The sequence below is a fragment of the Dermacentor variabilis genome, chromosome 7 (assembly GCF_050947875.1).
Source record: "Dermacentor variabilis isolate Ectoservices chromosome 7, ASM5094787v1, whole genome shotgun sequence".
NCBI lineage: Eukaryota > Metazoa > Arthropoda > Arachnida > Ixodida > Ixodidae > Dermacentor > Dermacentor variabilis.
Genome location: NC_134574.1, coordinates 164054187 through 164071948, shown reverse-complemented (window position 1 = coordinate 164071948; position 17762 = coordinate 164054187). Strand labels below are relative to the sequence as shown.

Sequence of the window (17762 nt, the reverse complement as noted above, 5' to 3'; positions counted from 1 at the left end):
TGATAACAGGTGCAAAAACTTTTGTCTGACCATCGCACGGCAATTCGCTTAAACACTCACTTTCAAGTTAAGGGAAAGAAAAAAAAGAAAAACGAACACCTGAAATCGGCGACTCGCTTATTTGCCATAACTTGGTTGCTTAAGACAGTAGTCATTACCCTACATTTCCCTCCAAGCACTCTGGAGTGCAGTTTTGAAGGATCCCCTTGAACATCTGGGAAACTAAAGAACTTCGCTACCGCCTTATGAGCTGCTACAAATGCCTGAAAACAATTAGACAACGCCTGTAGGAGGCTCCTCCGCAACCTGAAGAACACGCAGCAGCAGAGGTGTTATGTCCGTAGAACCTGTAATTGGCTAGCAGGAATGCAAGACACGCCCGCTTTGCGAGCTCTCCTCAGTGTGGCGTCTACTGAGTCATTGGCGCAGCGCAGCACGGCTTCTGGCACAGCCGTCGTTCTCGACATTCATATATAATAAGTACACCGGTTCGATGTCCTCGATTCCAGCCAACTAAATGTCGTCGTCATAATGTAGTTATTGCGCGGTCGTCATTGTTGTCATCCCGTTAGCATCTTGACGACGTGGTCGCCGCATCTTCCCCGTCGTCACTGCCATACCGCTGTTCTTGTCATTATCGTGTGTTAGTCTAGGGCCGTCGTTAGGCAGGAGTTTTTGCAGGCGGTGTCTTCATTCCGTGGTTGTTAACGTTAGACCGGCTGCGTCATTTTCATAATGTAATCGTTTCATCACTGTCGTTCCTCTAACTACGAGATGCTAAACTACACCGCCTTTGAAGAACCGTGTGTGAGAACAACGCCAATGTGGTCGATGGTTCGCTCGCTTTTGAAGTCGCAACCGAGAAACCTGTCCGCTATTCCGATGCGGCAAAGATAGGAATTTCTGCACGCTGCTCCCAAGCTACACCCGGCAAATGAGAATCGGTTTGGTTCGGAATATTTCGGATAGGAGGCTGGGTTGGAGAGAAACGTCCAGGCGATGACGACGGGTGTGCGGGAAATCTTCAGTGCTCGACACTAAAAGCGTGGCTTCCGCGCGGACACGCGAAGCTTTAATGCTGTGTCTTTTTCTGGCAGCTGTATGTGTTTCTTGCTCACTATCTTCACGAGCAGACCCAGCTAGTAGCTTCATCGGCATACTCGCTGCCCATGGCTTGGAAATGATAGAAAGGTAACGTCGTATCCTCTTCTTGGCATACCTTAAAGCAGCTCTAGAACTTGAAGCACCATAGTCGGTCGTGTTCTCCAAGTAGGAGGGCGTTTAGCAAACTTTTTAGCGCTGTTTGAAAATCAGCAAAAAAGTAGTTTATTCTGCAGGTGGTTGCTCGGGAATTACCAAATGTTCCAAGAAGAACGGGACGCTCCGCTGCTGTCACGTTGTCCTGTGAGTTTTCCGCGCCGTGTTGTGTTACCTTTCTCTCGTGCCCTGTTTCCTAGCGCTGCTTCGCAGAATGGTCTTAAACATTACTAGGTTCGGCAAGTACGACTACGGATCCAGCGATTACGTCAAGTGCTGCTATCTGCGTCAGAATTTCAATAAGTAGCAATAATTTTACAATATCTGCGTGTAAAATAAAGCTTTCCTAGTATTTGATTTGATCAGATCGAGTCTAATGACCACTTATTTCGCATAGCTCCATTGCTTTTTATATGGAGTGCTTGATTTTAAGTCTGCTCAATAACACGCAATTTTTCCCTACTTCCTCAGTAAAAACAAGCTTTAATTTTCTGCCACCGTAATTACGCCAGCTAAATAAATTTATCAAGAAGGTGAGAGCAGCTAACAAGCGTAAAAGTTGAAAAGTCATCTAAAACGGCATTTTTGATTTCTTTGCGTCAGGAAACACATCTTTTTAGGCACATTTATAGTATCACCTTCAATTTCCTTCCCCCGTATGGCCGTCATATATTTACTACCGCTTCAGTCATAGTGGAGGTCACTTCATCAATTAAGAGGGAATCAAAACATAGTTTCTCACTATAACATCTACACGGAAATCTAGCGCCACCTTCTATGGGAATTTCCTAAGGGGCACTGTGATGTCGTGGGAATGACGGTATATGTATTTTCGAGGCTTGTGTTGGCTGGTGTTGTAACAGGATTCGCCTAAGCCTTGGGTATGGCTACAAAGCGCGTTCTTAAAGTAAAAGCTTATAAAAGGTTTTCATTCACGCATATTACATCTTCCAATGACGTTTACTCCCCTACAATGCATAACAAAGCAAAGAAAAGCAAGAACAGACGACAAACTGTTCCAAAGCTAGCGCGAATCTTGTCTTCTGTCCTCCAACTTTTGCGGCGCGCTGATGTTTTCTACGTTTCATACGATTGTACATGCAATAAGAGGCGCTCTTAATTAGACAAAACATGTTTTTGCGTTATAATCAAGTTAGAACAACTTGTTACGTGCTGTTTTAGTAGAAAATTAATCATTGGGACAGACTGAACGGTGCTTGCCTGGCTCTCCGAGAACGATGCCAATCGGAAGTCACAATATACCGGCATTTCCATGCCTACCACAGCGCAGCAACGCCAGATTTTCCTCTAGGTAACACAGTGAGAAACTATGTGAGTCAAAGTTAATGAATTTGCCCGAACCTGTCGATGGGCTTCCACCACCGCTGGTGTAGTACCGCCGGAGAAAATAATATACGTCGAGCAAAGTGCAAATCTTCGGCATGTTACGGTGCCAAAATGTTCCTGTTGAATGTGTAGGTAATTTCAGTAGCAAGAGAGCAATTAGTATGCTCGCAGAGGTTGTCCTACATCATAGACGAATGGGCTACAGGATGGAAAACGAAGGCAAGCGACAAGATAGTTGTGCGTAGTGACTTAAGGAGCGCTTGCATACTGTTGCGTTGTGGTGCAAATGGTAAAGGGGGGCACAGTTTCAGAACAAACATTATCGAATATAATGTCCTCTTTAAGGTAGAAGTTTGTTTGTTCTGCACTATTATAACGATAAATCTTTAAGCCAATGGCGCGTGAATTGTTCTTTACACCCTCCCTCTCTGAAGTATCTAAGAGCTGCACTCACTAGAACCACTTGACAAAGATGCCAGTCCTCCATTGATGTCGTCAATGATACTACCTACGCTAGCACCAGTAGAGCCTGAAAGGGCGAAAACAAAATTTAGGAGGACCTTCCTGACAATCTGTAAAGCTAGAGCATCCACCTCATATGCTGGACTTAGAAGGATCAAACCCTTTGGATCAAATTTGAAAGGATAGCAGCCAGTTCCATTTCGGCAATTTACCATCAGGCGGATGTTTTTCCCTAGGATTTGTCGAGCAGCGAGCCGAGAGAGCGCTTGTATTTATTTTGCCGGTAAGTACCCGACGTCAGCACTTGTCCGCCTCTCACAGCAGCGGAGATGCCCGGCTGTGGAGCTGATCGGCTGTGGAGATGGCCGATTTGTCCTTGCGAATTTCTAAAGGATCCTCTTGCGTTATTAAAACCCTGACAAACAACCGTACGCCTGGCCGGGAGACATCTCTATCCGTTAAAGAATCCAATTTGTGTGCGGCAGCACTGTGATTTCATCCGAGTACCGCGCGCGTATGAGGCGGACGTTCGACCAGTTGGTAACCGCTGCTGGTACGACCAGCAGCTGGTACCTGCTGCGACCGTTGGTAACACGCCTAAATGGCCTACTCACTTAGAGCTGCACTGGAGTTACTCAGCATGAGACGTTAGGATGGACAGCAGGATCCGTAGCATGATCTAACGTGAAAGCCGCGAAGACGACGACGGACAAAAAAGTAAAACACACATACACAGAAGGCACCTGACGAGCATACGGTGAACTGACGAACATACGCCATTTACGATATGTTTATACTGATGTGAAGAGGCACAGCACCAGTTCGCTTGGCAAATAGCTACAGCTCACATGCGCGCCAGGCTGATGGTAGCGTTTGGAGGGCCGTCTTCGAATCACAACATGTAGCCCCCCGGTTCGTTGGCTGACAAACATAGTGGCTTGCAATATTTGGTGCTGCATACTTAAGCGCAGGTATGTATAGTACAGAAAAAAAAATGAGGATAAGATTACTTAGCACAGCTGTGGCTCCGCCTCTTTATTTTGTCTTCGTGCGCTATCTGCACCAGACGACGTTATTTGGCTGTTTATGCATGGAAACAATGGTTCGCAACATCTGGGCACATGAAGTTGATCTACACCGCTCTTTCATGGCATCACCCTCACACCGCACACTGAAGGAGCTGTCTGCAATAGTTGAACTACGTGTGCTATTATAAGTTTCAAATAGTCAGGACAAAGACCAAGGACAAACAACAAAGAAGAGACGAGACAAGCACTCGCGCTGCTTGTCTCGTCTCTTTATTGCGGTTTGTCTTGGGTCTTTGCGCTGACTCTTTCACCTTATCGTAAGATGTACCAATTAGCCCAACCGAAGTTTTATTAAACTAAATGTCTATACAAGTAAGTAATCAGGGTAGATTGCCATACGCACAGTAAAGGGGCTTAATTCACAGCTACCTACGGCGGCGCTCTTTCGAGTGCAGGGAAAACTAAACAATGGATTCTTGCCACACGCGCCAGAAAGCAGTCGGTGGTCGCGATTCTGGTGTAAGTGAAGCATGGGGGGTGATGCTGGTTACGTGAAGCAAGCAATACTGGAATAGGCAGGACGTGGTCTCCGCGCTAACAGAGAGACTAGAGGAAACACCATCGTAATAAAATTACGGAGATGCTGTCCCTTTTCAGGAGGTTGCAGCTGAGCTGCATTCACCTGAAAATCCCGTCCTACTGCCTCCGGACCATTATCCACCGGTGATGCCACTTGATCATTTAGAAGAACAAGACAGTTCACATTGAGCAGTTGCAGTTCACGCAACCACGATAATATGCACTTTATTAAAATACGTTAAATATTTAAAACAAAAGCACTGACAAAAAACAGGCCCGTACGCAAACTAAGACATTAAATTTTTAACATGAAAAATTGCAACTGGGAGCAAAGGGGTATATACTATAGTTTAGGTGATTTCAGTTTATGCCAGTTCTTAGGAGGAGAAGTTAGTGCTCGTAGAGAAAGGTGCAAAACGTTGTCACCGGTATCGCACTGTTATGAAAATTATGGGGCGGGAAAGTTTCACTAAATGAGGTGCTGCGGGACAATATAGCTTTTGTAAGGAATCAGCAGCAATACTCACCCCAGCTAGTGGTAACACTTGGTAATGTTACATTGGTGCCTCCTTGTTGAAAGGAAATTGTTGCTGAAAAGGAACGAAGATATTCTACAGGTGCGCAAGGTGCTGCTTAAAAGCTTTGTAAGTAAATTATATGGAAGCGTGCTCCTATGTATTGTCGCAGAACGCCCTCAATAAAAAAAGTTACTTCCTCTAGTTTGCTCGTTCAAATTCCAAGGTCCCAAATATTGTTTACTGCAAAATTTCTTCAATGTTCTTCCGCCCACAAAATAGAGCATACGAGCTAACATCAATATATATGTTATTAAATTTTATTCGTCATCATCATCAGCCTATTTTATGTCGGCCGCAGGAAAACGGCCTCTCCCTGAGATTTCCTATTACCCCTGTCCTGCGCTAACCGATTCCAACTAGCGCCTCCGAATTTCTTAATTTCATCACCCCACCTAGTCTCCTGCTGTCCTCGACTGTGCTTCCCTTCTCTTGGCACCCATTCTGTAGCTCTAATGGTCCAACGATTATCCAACCAACGCAGTAAATGACGTGCCCAGCTCCATTTTTTTCGCTTAATGCCAATCAGAATATCAGCTGTGCCCGTTTTCTCTCCGATCCCTAACCGCTCTCCTACTGTCTCTTAACGTGATGCCGAGCATTCTTCGTTAGATCGCTCTTTCCACGGCCCTTAAATTGTTCTCAAGCTTCTTTGTCAGTCTCCAAGTTTATACAGTCCAAGTTATGATATATTATGTATATATTATATTATTATAGTCGTCTTTGTGTTCGTAACAAGGTACGCTACAATAACCGCGCACCAAAGAGCTCAATTGAAGCCATAACATTTCGCGTACGATTTCAATTTCGTTTAAATACAAACAAATTGTTCTCGATACTTTACAGGATACTTGATGCTTGCCACAAATTACGCCTGTCAACGGCCGGCATCGGCCTCTCTATTAGCGCTAATTAGCAGCAGTCTGATAAATAAACACATCCCATTGGACCATTGGCCGGCATGTGAATACTCAGTGGGAGCCATCCATGCACTCTTTGAATATTTGACATACAAATTTAGAGTGACGGATGTAAACTTCCTCGTTTGTGTACTTGCAAATCCCAACGTACTTTATTGTAATTGTCCTCAACACCAACTGTTACACCACTCTTTTTTGTATTTCTGTTCTCTTTGAGTAGAGTAGCAAGTCAGAAAATATATTCCCCAATTTGACTACTCTCCCTTTCTTCAAATAAACTTTACTGTCCCTCTTTGTCGTTTCATAGAAACATTGGATGTGTAAATAACTTTGTAAAAGCAGTGTAGGTGTAAATAACCTACACGGCTTTGAGCGCAAATGTGGAGTCCTGAAGTGGCTAACCAGGCCTTTTAGTAAGTTCATCCTGTCTCTACCAAAACTAGGGTAAAGGTCTCCCCATTTCTGGTTGTCTTCAGTGAAGTATACTTGAACAAAGTAAGATATTGGGCGATTGGTACGTGTACGTGAAGATGAAAAATTAGCACTAAAAAGAACACAGACAAGGAAAACGACAAAATGACAGCACTCATGCACTTGTCTTCCTTTTTTTGCGGCTGATATTTTCTGTTCACGTCTCCAAGGAAGAATTCAGTGGGGCCATCGGCCAGCTCCTCGTCAACATCATGAAAAATACAGCTGCGCCTTTCACGCAGAGGCTTTTGTGGGAAATTACCTCTTTTTTAAGTTTTGAAACGAAAACTAAACATGAAATTGTTAGAAGAGTTGCCTTCTCTAAAGGTTTAATTTTTTGTTTTCTTTTTGCACATGCGTGTATTGTAGTATTTTTTTGCAGCAATTTGTACAGTGTATACATATCTTCACTATTGATCTTTATTTTGAATTTAAGCAACTACTTTCGTGTTGTATTGCTATAAATTGCACTAGATGTTATAAATTGAGTTATATGATCTTACTATTGTTTCCTTATGCCACTCTTAGCTCATCATGCTGAAACAATCTTCTTTATCAGCAAAGTTTTTTATTTCATTATTTTATATTGTGATTTTTATGTTTATATCATTCTGGCAGTATGTAATGGCTCGTTATGCATCTTGCTGCTTATATCGTCATCTTGTATGCTGTGTGCAAGAGGAGATGCCCGGACAGCTCTACATTGGGACCTCCCGATGTACTGGTGAAAATGAATGTTTTGGTTTTCTTTTCCGCTACAAAGAAACTAGGAACTTAAATTTTACTAGTCCATCAACAGTTCTTGTAAGGCAGTTAAAATCTCTACTTGAGCTTAGTAATACGTGTTTTTACTTTCGAGCAGGTTGACCTGTAGCATATATATGGGTATTTATATAAAAGATGGCAGCCCTGCTAATGCAAAAAAAAAATTGCTGCTTGCTTCGAGAATTTATGGTAAACTAGTCAAAGCATACTTGGCTCTGGTCCCAGTCCTAAACAACTTCTGTGGTAGTTTCATCATGGCCTTAAGCCCAACCAGCAAGAGCATACCGAAAGAAAGGCTTCAAAGGACGTATTGCAAGATATTTGCACATAGTCTTTCGGCCTTGTTTGAACCATTGAAAACATGTAAGAGAGTGCGTATCAGGCATCTATTGCGGAAATACTGTTGGGACCGTTTTATACAACACGCAGGGTGCGCATTTGTTACTGGTTGACACATAACCTTTTATAGAACTCATTTTCTAACAATGATGTTCAGTTTTAACTTTTTTGCAGTAGGTGTCCAGAAACAACGATGGTTTCCGTCAAGTTAGTCGCAAGTGAATCTCAGATATGATCAATGTGCCAACTGAAGCTAAAACCGTTAGGCTGTTCCAGTAGATGATTCGTCAAGTGTGCAGTTCAACTCGTGAATCCAGAAAGCAGCCAGGGATATGCTGAGCGTCACTGCGGGTTAAAAGGAACATTTACCAATGCAGTTGCTATGCGTATGGGGCTGGGATAACTTCCTGTGTGTTTAACTAACTCATTATATAATGGGGATTATTATTTTAAATAAATAATTTACAATGTGTCGACTGTGGAAAGACATTTGATGTGGGTTATCCATTCGTTTCTGCAAAAAACTACTCAAGTTCTAAAAAAATCTTTGCATGCAATATACAACTCTGTTGTATATATAGCTCTGACCTACATTAAAACATAATGCTACAATTCTTTAAGCAGTCATTTGGTACGTTACAAGAGCCTAGACTCGACATTGGGTGCGAGTACATATGGTGGCACCATCCCGTTAGAGTGCGCTCTTTCTGGGAGATTTTCGTGAGGGCCTTACGAAAGAGGCAATTTCATCGCTGCCGAATAATAGTTCTAGGCGAACTGAAAACAGAGTGCTTTAGAAACGCTGTCTCCTCATACCATACAATGCAGAGCTACCATGTGCTGCTGTTTCAATGACTCCCGTCAAGCCGGCTTGCGTTAAAGGAGCACTCGCCGAGATAACTCTGTGCGAAATATTCTTGCGTTATGCTGCTGCATATACCAGTGAAGTGAATGATGACTCAGTGCGGTGGCCACACGGATTAGGAGTCACAGACATTGCGTGTACATATAGTACGTCACCGTGTGATATCTTTATTAAGTTGGGATTGACACCGCCTGTGTGTTCGTTTTTTTTTCATTGTTTGTTATGTCGTTTCTCTTCAAATTGTCTGTAAGAGATAACACAATTCAACCCTTTTATACATGACCTCATTGTATAGCTCATGGGAAGAGGCGCAGATTACCGACGCGAGAAATTGAAATTTTATTTAACGATTAGCTAAAAGGCTTTGTAAATGACCATATCTGCTTAACAGAAATCATGAGACCAAGATCATTTTTGAGATATTTGCCCCCAAATTCTAAACTGTGCACTCGCGTTGCAGTTGATCTTGTTTCCAACTTTTTGAGGGAGGCATTGGGGACCAGGATCGCCGATGTATTTTGCAGAATATTTTGAAGACGAATGTGTAAAGAGTAGGGCCACCCTCAATAGTTCTTCTTAGCAGATATGGTAGACTGGTGCTCAATTTTATAATTGAACAGGTAACGTAATATGAACAAATAAATGCTAATTAGCAATCTTATTATTTACTTATGGGTACCTTATGATTTGTCGTGCAAGGAATGATGGCATCTTCAGGTAATCTACCACCACAGGTGATGTTACAGAAGAATTTTATTACTTCAAAAAACACACTCTATCTTCAAACTACAGCAATACATAACAGACGGTATATTCATCGAAAAAAATGACAGATGGTTTGCCGGCGCAAACCACGGAATATCTTGCGTAAGCACATTTTTGTTGGTAAAGTTAGCCATTTTCTTGCACCAAGCTAGGCATTGCTACTCCATATGCATTATGCTACCCAGTGTGCATGACTGTACCTATCATGGGGGCAATAAAGTAATAGTTTAGCAACGACGTTGCGACTGCAAAGTATTGGCCAATCGCTTCTGTCGTTCTTCGACAGTTTCGTTGGCAGGTTTCAACGCCATTAATTGTCCACTTTGTTGCTGCAGTTGCAATCGCTTGGCCACATTATCGTCAGGCGACACCGGCTCTTGCCCACTACCCCTCTACATCCCCCACGCGCCCACCCACGCCCGGGCCCTCCCCCTCTCGCCCTCTCCACGCACTCAATCGCGATGACTTATGTTTACGTTGTTTTAGGCGTGTTTCGGTTTCCATAGCGAGACATACACAGCTAACCGAGAAGAGGCTGCAAACTGACAGAGTAGAAATACAAGTTTTTAGGCTAGTAGTGCTTTCGCACTCAAACATCTGAATCGTAGGTACCTGGTAGAGCTTCATGCCGGTAACACAGCCAAAAAATGCCATACAATATAAAGCGGACAATACAAATCACATTTTGGTGCACTTCCTCTTTTTCCACAAATTTTTTTTCTTCATATGAACGTCTATATATGGGTATTTGCACCATGTCATGGGGTTTAGGTCAAATCATATGACACCATCACAGTACAAAACCAACCACCGTTGCTCGCACACTTCCGCAACTCTTCAAAAACGCCTTAGCTGTGCAACTAAGGACTTCTTCGCCCACGGAAACATGCGATGACTCGTCGTAACAATCTGCCAAAATTCTTCGTTGTCTAACTTTGTCACAGATCCACTGCGAAGCGCAGCACCGCTAATGCTCAGATGGCGCTGCTCAACGCCTCCGTTCTTAAACCGCTTCTTTGCTTCCGACGCAGCCAATGTGGCTGCTGTGTGAGCGTCGTCGCTCATGCCACGTCATGACGATGGAAGCGCCAGTCTTTGTCGTGGTGGCGGTAGCCACAAATATTACTCAACGTTTCAAATTACCTCACGCATTCGCGAATACGACTTTTGACAATTCACTGCAACATCATACTAACTTCACGTCAGCGGTAACCAAATAGATAAGATGTGTGCTCATTAAGGAGCCTACAGTTTTAATAATTCTGACATCTATTTTAGCGCCATGTCACCGGAGTCGCAAACTTGTTGCTTAACTTTTTTATTTACCGATATACCGTAAAGTTCTGCGTGTAAGGAGTTCGACATTGGATTGTATTATTATAAAGCTAAACTCAAAGTGCGTCATCACGAAAACTTACTGCTAAGCTCAACGTTTGAAAACTGCGCATGCGTTGTTGTATTAACCGGTGATATTACTGGGAAGCTATGTACCTTTTCCTGCACCTATTTGCTGCATAAGAGCTATTTTCTATCTATCGTCTCGTTTCTCACCACATAAGCCGTGAGATACCTCTGCTCGCGAGCTTTCTGCGCAGTACATTTGATGACGTAGTGTGCACTGCAACAAAACATGAACGGTTACAACTGCCCAGTGCGGCGACACTGTGTTAGACCTGAACCATGCCACGCAGTCAGGTTCAGGCCAGATAGATGTAAAACTGCGGGCCTTTGGTGTTTACGTAAGTGTTAGTTGAAAGACGCTCAGGTTTTTTTAACAAGTTTAGCCTCGCCGGCTATAGCCACTGCATGTACCCGAAGCTTGAAAAAAAGCTAGGCCAAACAGATGTACCGCGCTGGAAATGCAATTGTCCCAGGTGCCATGTTGCTAGCAGTTGTGGAATCACTGCACATTCTTAATTTGGCATCCTCAACCACAAACTCTACGACCTCGAAAGCATGAAAGACTGCATTAGACAAGAACTTCTGTACGTACAAGAAAGTGCACCGTCAACCATGCATAAGGTAGCACGGTTCTTCTGCGCAAAATTCTTTAAGGTTAGGCCTCGCGAGAATTCATCTACGTCAAAATTGTCAAGAATGGCTATGCTGCAGCGTGCTCACCTAACCGGCCGAATCCCACGTCCACAATACATGCGGCAACGGCAATTAGAAGGAACGTCATTCTTCCTTTTTCTTGCCACAAACGACGTTCACGGTGGTCAACTAGCCTAGAGCGTTCAAGATACTCCGGCCTTTTTATACACTCGACGACCACCAGGTGCGGGTCCACAGCTTGCTAGAAAGGGCACTGGCAAGCAGGGTAAAATGTCGAGATATCGTTTGTTACAACACTGTTTTTCTCAAATGCACATTGCAGCAGGCTTCCAAGCGAGTGTATCCACCGTTTTTAGCCTGAACAATAATCCGAAAGTTACCAATGTATCGTCCATTGTGCAACACCAGCTGTCCCGCCCACAACTCCTTGGAGATAAGGCATAGAACTGTAGATATTGTATGTTGTGGTTTATTGTTCCAGTATTGATGCGGAGCCGGTGTCGGAAACGGCAATAGAGAAGGCATATGGCTTCGAAGCTGCCCCAGCCGTCGGTGGCCAGCTCAGTAGGTGAACTGTACCGCGAATGGAAACAATAAGACTACTACTACGGGTACTACTACTACTACTACCACTACCACTACTACTACTACTAATAATAATAATAATAGTAATAATAATAATAAATCGATCACATGTTTCTTATAGTGTCGAGAAACAGCTACGGAGCCTTCATACTGGTTTACCTGAAGAATAATACGCGCGATAATATATACAGGAAACACAAATCTGGTAAACAAAGAACTATAACATAGAAAAATAAATAGGGAAACATAAAACGAGGAGGCGGTGTAAAATGAAGTTAATCATACAACGTCGATTATTATCTACTTGTATGCAAAACACGGGAAATCATCTCTGAAATACGTCGATGCAGACAGAATATGTTTTCTGGAGTCGAGACATTTGAACAGTCTCTGGTGCAATAAGGCAGTACAGAAAGCGCGGAATGCAGCCTGGTATACTTTTGCGGCACGGAAAAGGGCACAGGATCGAGAAGCATTGGGCAATGTATAACGCCAAGGACCACCTCACGAACAGACGGTATGATTTAGTGCGTTTTGGTTTTAGAGGCCTATGCGGACGTATACTTGAGAGGGCTTGGCTATGGTCGCCAGAACGGCAAAAAGCGGTGCTTTAAAACAGATATCAATATGTTCTGGATGCTTTCAATGAGACCAGCATTAGATTCGCCCGCTGCAGAGACATACTCTAGTGCTGGAAGGCACACAGTAAAATAGAATTTCAGAAAGGCAACAGGTCAGTCGAAGTCACGTGATATACGACAAACGATTCCAAGAGTGCGAGGGGCACGCTGTTTCTATAGATTATATTTTCAAGAGAACCTTCACGTTTTGTCGAAGTACGCGCCAAGATGTTTCATTTCATCGACTCCGGGCCATAGAGCAGCCCGAAGGCGGTGAAAGTTGCACTCATTGTGTGTTTTCCGCATATAAATTGATACCGTGGTTTTCTGAGCAATCAAGAGTAGCTCATTGTCATTACACCAATGTGAAAGTGAAAAAAAGTTTGTTTTTGGTGGTCAATGCAGTCGTAAACAATGCTGACAGTATTTGACAGCTTTAAGTCGTCAGCATGTAAAAATTGTCCCTGCCAACTTGAGCCAGGCTGTTCAATGAAAAAAGAAGGTTAACAAAATATGGTGCAAGATACAACTACAAAACCTATGGTGTTTTATCGCCAACGGTGCCGCGACTAAACACGGTAGGTCTTAAGATCGTATCGTGCACCATGTTTTTTATTCTTTTTTTTTCAGTGAACAGCTTGCCTAGCGTAAGCTGAGGTAACCTTTAGAGGGAACGAAGAATTTCGAATTGCTGACGAAATGTCATTAATGAACAATAAGAAGAGAAGAGGGCCAAAAACGGTACCTTGAGGAACTCCGCTGGTGACCTCATAACTAACAGAGCTCTGACAGAGCTCGCATCACAGCGTGACGACACCGACATTAGGACAATTGGACGGCGAGTGCATGACGGCGATTACGTGTGACGATGGCATGACGACGACCGAATGACGAAGCATTTAAAAAGATCACTTGGCTTTTTTAACATACTTATGAAGGTAATATAGTTAAAAAATAATTATATGCTTCTCCATCTCAACGAACGGAAAAGGCACAATTCTAGCGAGAGCAACAATCTACAGATATTGGGGGTAAATTCTGTGAACCGTTTCTGTACAGAAATAAAAAAAAAGGTTATGAAAATCTCATGCACAGTGGCAATTCGTGAACGGGAAAATTATCGACGTATTCAATCACACTGCCAATAATGGGACGCTGTTTTGTTGGTTACCAACTGCGACATGAAATATGTGAAGCTTGGCTACTGTACAGCCTGCTATCATAAAATTTCAGCTAAGAAAGTGCAACACAAGTGAACAATAACAAAATGGCGGCAGAGCGCATCTCGTGATGACTGTCGACGGCAATGCGTTTGGCAGTGAATCAACATAGTGGCCACAGAAACGAGCAGTGTATGAGGCGTGCGCTGCAGCCGCATTCCTTTTTTTTGCACTTTTCTAAGAACACTCGGCGCCATCAAGCGCCGTCGCTGCGAAGACCGCGCGTTGCTTCCGAAATGCGTGGCGTGTCGGTGCATGCGAACGCAGAGCAATTTGTCATGCGGTAATCGCCTCTTCTTTCGCGCTTGGATGGATGGATGGATGGATGGATGGATGGATGTATGGATGGATGGATGTTATGAGCGTCCCCTTTGGGGCGGGGCGTGGGGTTGCGCCACCAACCTCTTGCTATTAATTATACTGCCTAACGTCCTGCCTAGATTAAAAAAGAAAAAAAGAAACACTATGAGCTCCCACAACCAAATTTTGTGATCCCCTATTGCGAACTTTGCTTTTGAACGTCTCCATTTTTTGTCTTTTCCCTACTTTTCTTCCACCAATCCTCCAATCACCTCTTACTAACCTCTATTGCGGACCTATTTACTTTTACATTGCTCCCACTGAACCCAAGGGCTTCAAGGAGGCCAGTGGTGCCTTAATCGACCGTTTGACAGACGTCTTCGCATGCTAGTAATATATGCTCCATCGTTTCCCTATCTTTACCTCTTCAAGCACATGCTTCTTCTTCCTTCTTATATCTCTCTTTAAAGATGCAGACTCTACGGCATCCCGATCTCGCTTCCAAAAGTAATGAGCTTCCCTTTAAGTTATCATAAATTGTTTCTTTCCTGATTTCGTTTTTTCCTCTTAAGTAGTTATTCATGGCAGGTTTCTTTTGTATTGCCGCCACCCATGAGATTATTTCAGCCTTTCTGACTTTCCGCTTGACGTTCTTTCTTGCTGTATTGCCCACCCTACAGGCCGCATACTTTCTGGTAAGCTTCCTAGTTCTTTTACTCCACTGTGAATCATTGTTTTTCCTGTACAGATACGGTCAACACTCTCCCAGGCCATTTACTTTCTTCCATATTCCTCAGTCGCTCTTCATACTCAATTTTACTGCAAGTTTCCCTTACTTCAAAACTAGTCCAGCCCATATCACCCTGCACAGCTTCATTTGTAGTCTTCCCGTGAGCGCCCAATGCGAGGCGTCCTACTGACCTTTGGTTCCCATCGAGTCCTGAGTGCACCCCTGATTTAAAGCAAACAACCGCATTTCCAAAAGTAAGTCCTGGAATCATTACACCTTTCCACATACCTCGAAGCACCTCGTACCTATTGTATCCCCATAGCGCTCTGTGCTTCGTTATGGCCGCTTTTCTCTTCCCCTTCACTGTTATTGTTTTTTCCTGTGTTTCCATATATCTATTGCCGTCGTTTATCCATATACCAAGGTATTTGTATTCTGTTACCAGAGGTATTTCCTGGCCCTGTATTGTCACTGTCTGTTCATTGTTTTCATTGAATACCATAACACCTGATTTTCTAACACTAAATTTCCGACCTAAATTGTTGCCTTCCTGCCCACAGATATTAGCCACACGTTGCTAATCACTTTGCTTGTTAGCTAGCAGTACAATGTAGTCCGCATAAAAGAAACCTGGAAGCTGCTGCAGTACCTAGAAGCTGCAGTGCTGCAGCTACAGTAGCCACCTGTTTGTATGAGATATTAAACCCGATATTACTTCCTTCTAGCGCCCCCTCCATCCGCTTCTTTGTCACGCGTGGCGCCATCTAGTGGCAGCACCGAGAGGTCCGAGCGGAGCCTCCAAGACGAAAGGCATGGCGCTCCGGTGCCTGCGAACGCTGAGAATTGTACCATCGCTTGCCACACATTCATTAGAACACAGTGACCCAAGTTGGCGAGATGTTCATTGAAGAGTGGCACATAGCCTGTGCATTCATCGAACAGTTTGCTAAAGTATTTGCATGAAGGTCGCCCATTGAAAATCGGTACGTACGGAGCGCATTTCCGGCGCAGCCGGCTAATACGTCGCGTTGCTGCCCTTGATGAACCTTTGTGACGTGGGCTCGATAATGGTCAACATCGGAGAAATTTAAATGATATATTTTTTTGTGATAGTAGAGCGACACATGCTCAGAGCACATGCCTAGTCACCCCCGGAGAGTACCAGTCGCACCCCAGTAATGCTAATGCAATAAAGTGCTGGCCGAAACCACCGGAGACATTTACCAAAGTAAGCGATAGCTTTGTTGTGTAACGTGCTGCATATGCTAATGTCATCCGCGAATCTTGAGACATTACCGGAGCATGGTAACGTCATCAGACGCACGATGCGACAATTTCACTGTGAACCAGAGTACCAAACGATACTTTAACACGGTATTTCTTGCTGTAATCATAGTACTCGATTTGGAACGCCGTAGCAGCTGTCAGTATTCCGAGTATCCAGGCTGCAACTTAGTTGCAGTGGCTGTCCATCAAGCAGCTGCGCTCAACGTGGAGGTGCCGGTTGCGGATGTGACTCTCGCAGCCCTCCTCACCTCCTCCTCCGCTGGTGCATGACGCAAAACGCGCGCATGAAAAGTAATCAGGTATCTTGCTCCCCTGGTGGATTGGCGAAGAATGGGTACCTGACGATATCACATAGATACCGCCGAAGTTGTCTCTTCGAGACAAATCCATAAGCCCAAGTTGTCTGCTAGGCCGGCCCGCAGCCAGCCGCAAGTTCTCTATTTCGGCACGCGTCCAGTGGCGCCCAAGCTGTCTGCGCGGCAACACAGCGGCCCACCCATACCCTGAGGACCAAATTGACTCTTTTGCCGGTTTTTATTGTGCGCGATCAGCCAAAGACTATTCATGGTGGGCGAAGTGGCTCAAGAAAGCTATCACCTAAACAGCAAAAAGTAAAAATTGTAAAAAAATATTTTGCTACAGCTTACAGTAAAACAAATTCACGTTAAATTTTATCGACTTCCCATAGTTGCAAATATATATACATGCAATATATACTGACAAGCAAAGGTTTTTGGTGTGATGGTACCGGTAGAATTGGGAGTAGATGGGCATATCATGAGAAACAGAAAACGTAAACACGTTTTACGCGTCTGCGTTCCTAGCAAGGGCATGATTACTTGTACGCTGCCCCCCACCCCCACCTCCCATTGAGCGGTGCCAACATGTGCATTAGGGTTGCACTAAACTGTACGAAGAGTTTTTGTGATGCCTTAGCCAGCGGAGTATACGCAAGTGGTTCCTCTGTAAACACCTCTGCGCTAACCGCACAGCTGTTCGTGCTTTTCCTCTCCGAGCCTCAGCTGTGTGAGAGACCCCCTGCAACGTCTGCTGGATGAGTCACTAGCGCAAAACTTGGTGAAAGAGGGAGAAAAGCTAGCTCCGCAGACAACTGGGCAATTGTTTAGTGTATTTCCGGCATCTTCAATAAACACACGAAGTCACAGTTTCGTTCGAGAGGCGAAGCATCGATTGCTATAGCAAAGTAGTAGAAAGCTATACAAAGTAAGGCTAGTAGTTTTATCGACCGTATAATCTTGTAAACATTTGCTTACTAACTAAATCAAGATGTACCACGTTACGTGCTCGCAAGCAACCATGAACACATCTCACTCGATGACCTTGGGAACTAGCTGTGAACACGCTGAAGTGAGGAGTGTGGCAGCAGCTGCGAGCGAATTGACCTTCGTGCTGCCTCTCGCTTCAACACGAACTATAGCGTCGAGAACACAGCGCACACAAAGCTTTGAATCCTCCGCCCACCTGGACTAAGTACTCCTCACAGTTCGCTCTCAAGACACGGTCTGCAAGGCCGCACCATACGCAGCAACCGATGGAGTAGTCCCTTCTCCGTTCCCTTCCCCCGCTGCCTT

General features: G+C 44.2%; 1 protein-coding gene across 1 annotated transcript in view; it reads right to left on the bottom strand.

Moving 5' to 3' along the window:
- LOC142588925 (uncharacterized) overlaps nt 1-17762 on the bottom strand; it is a 103671-nt gene that overhangs the window by 78606 nt on the left and 7303 nt on the right. Inside the window, exon 2 of the mRNA XM_075700736.1 lies at nt 5201-5263. Within this exon, the coding sequence (XP_075556851.1) occupies nt 5201-5263 (63 nt within the window). The remainder of the gene's footprint in view (nt 1-5200; nt 5264-17762) is intronic.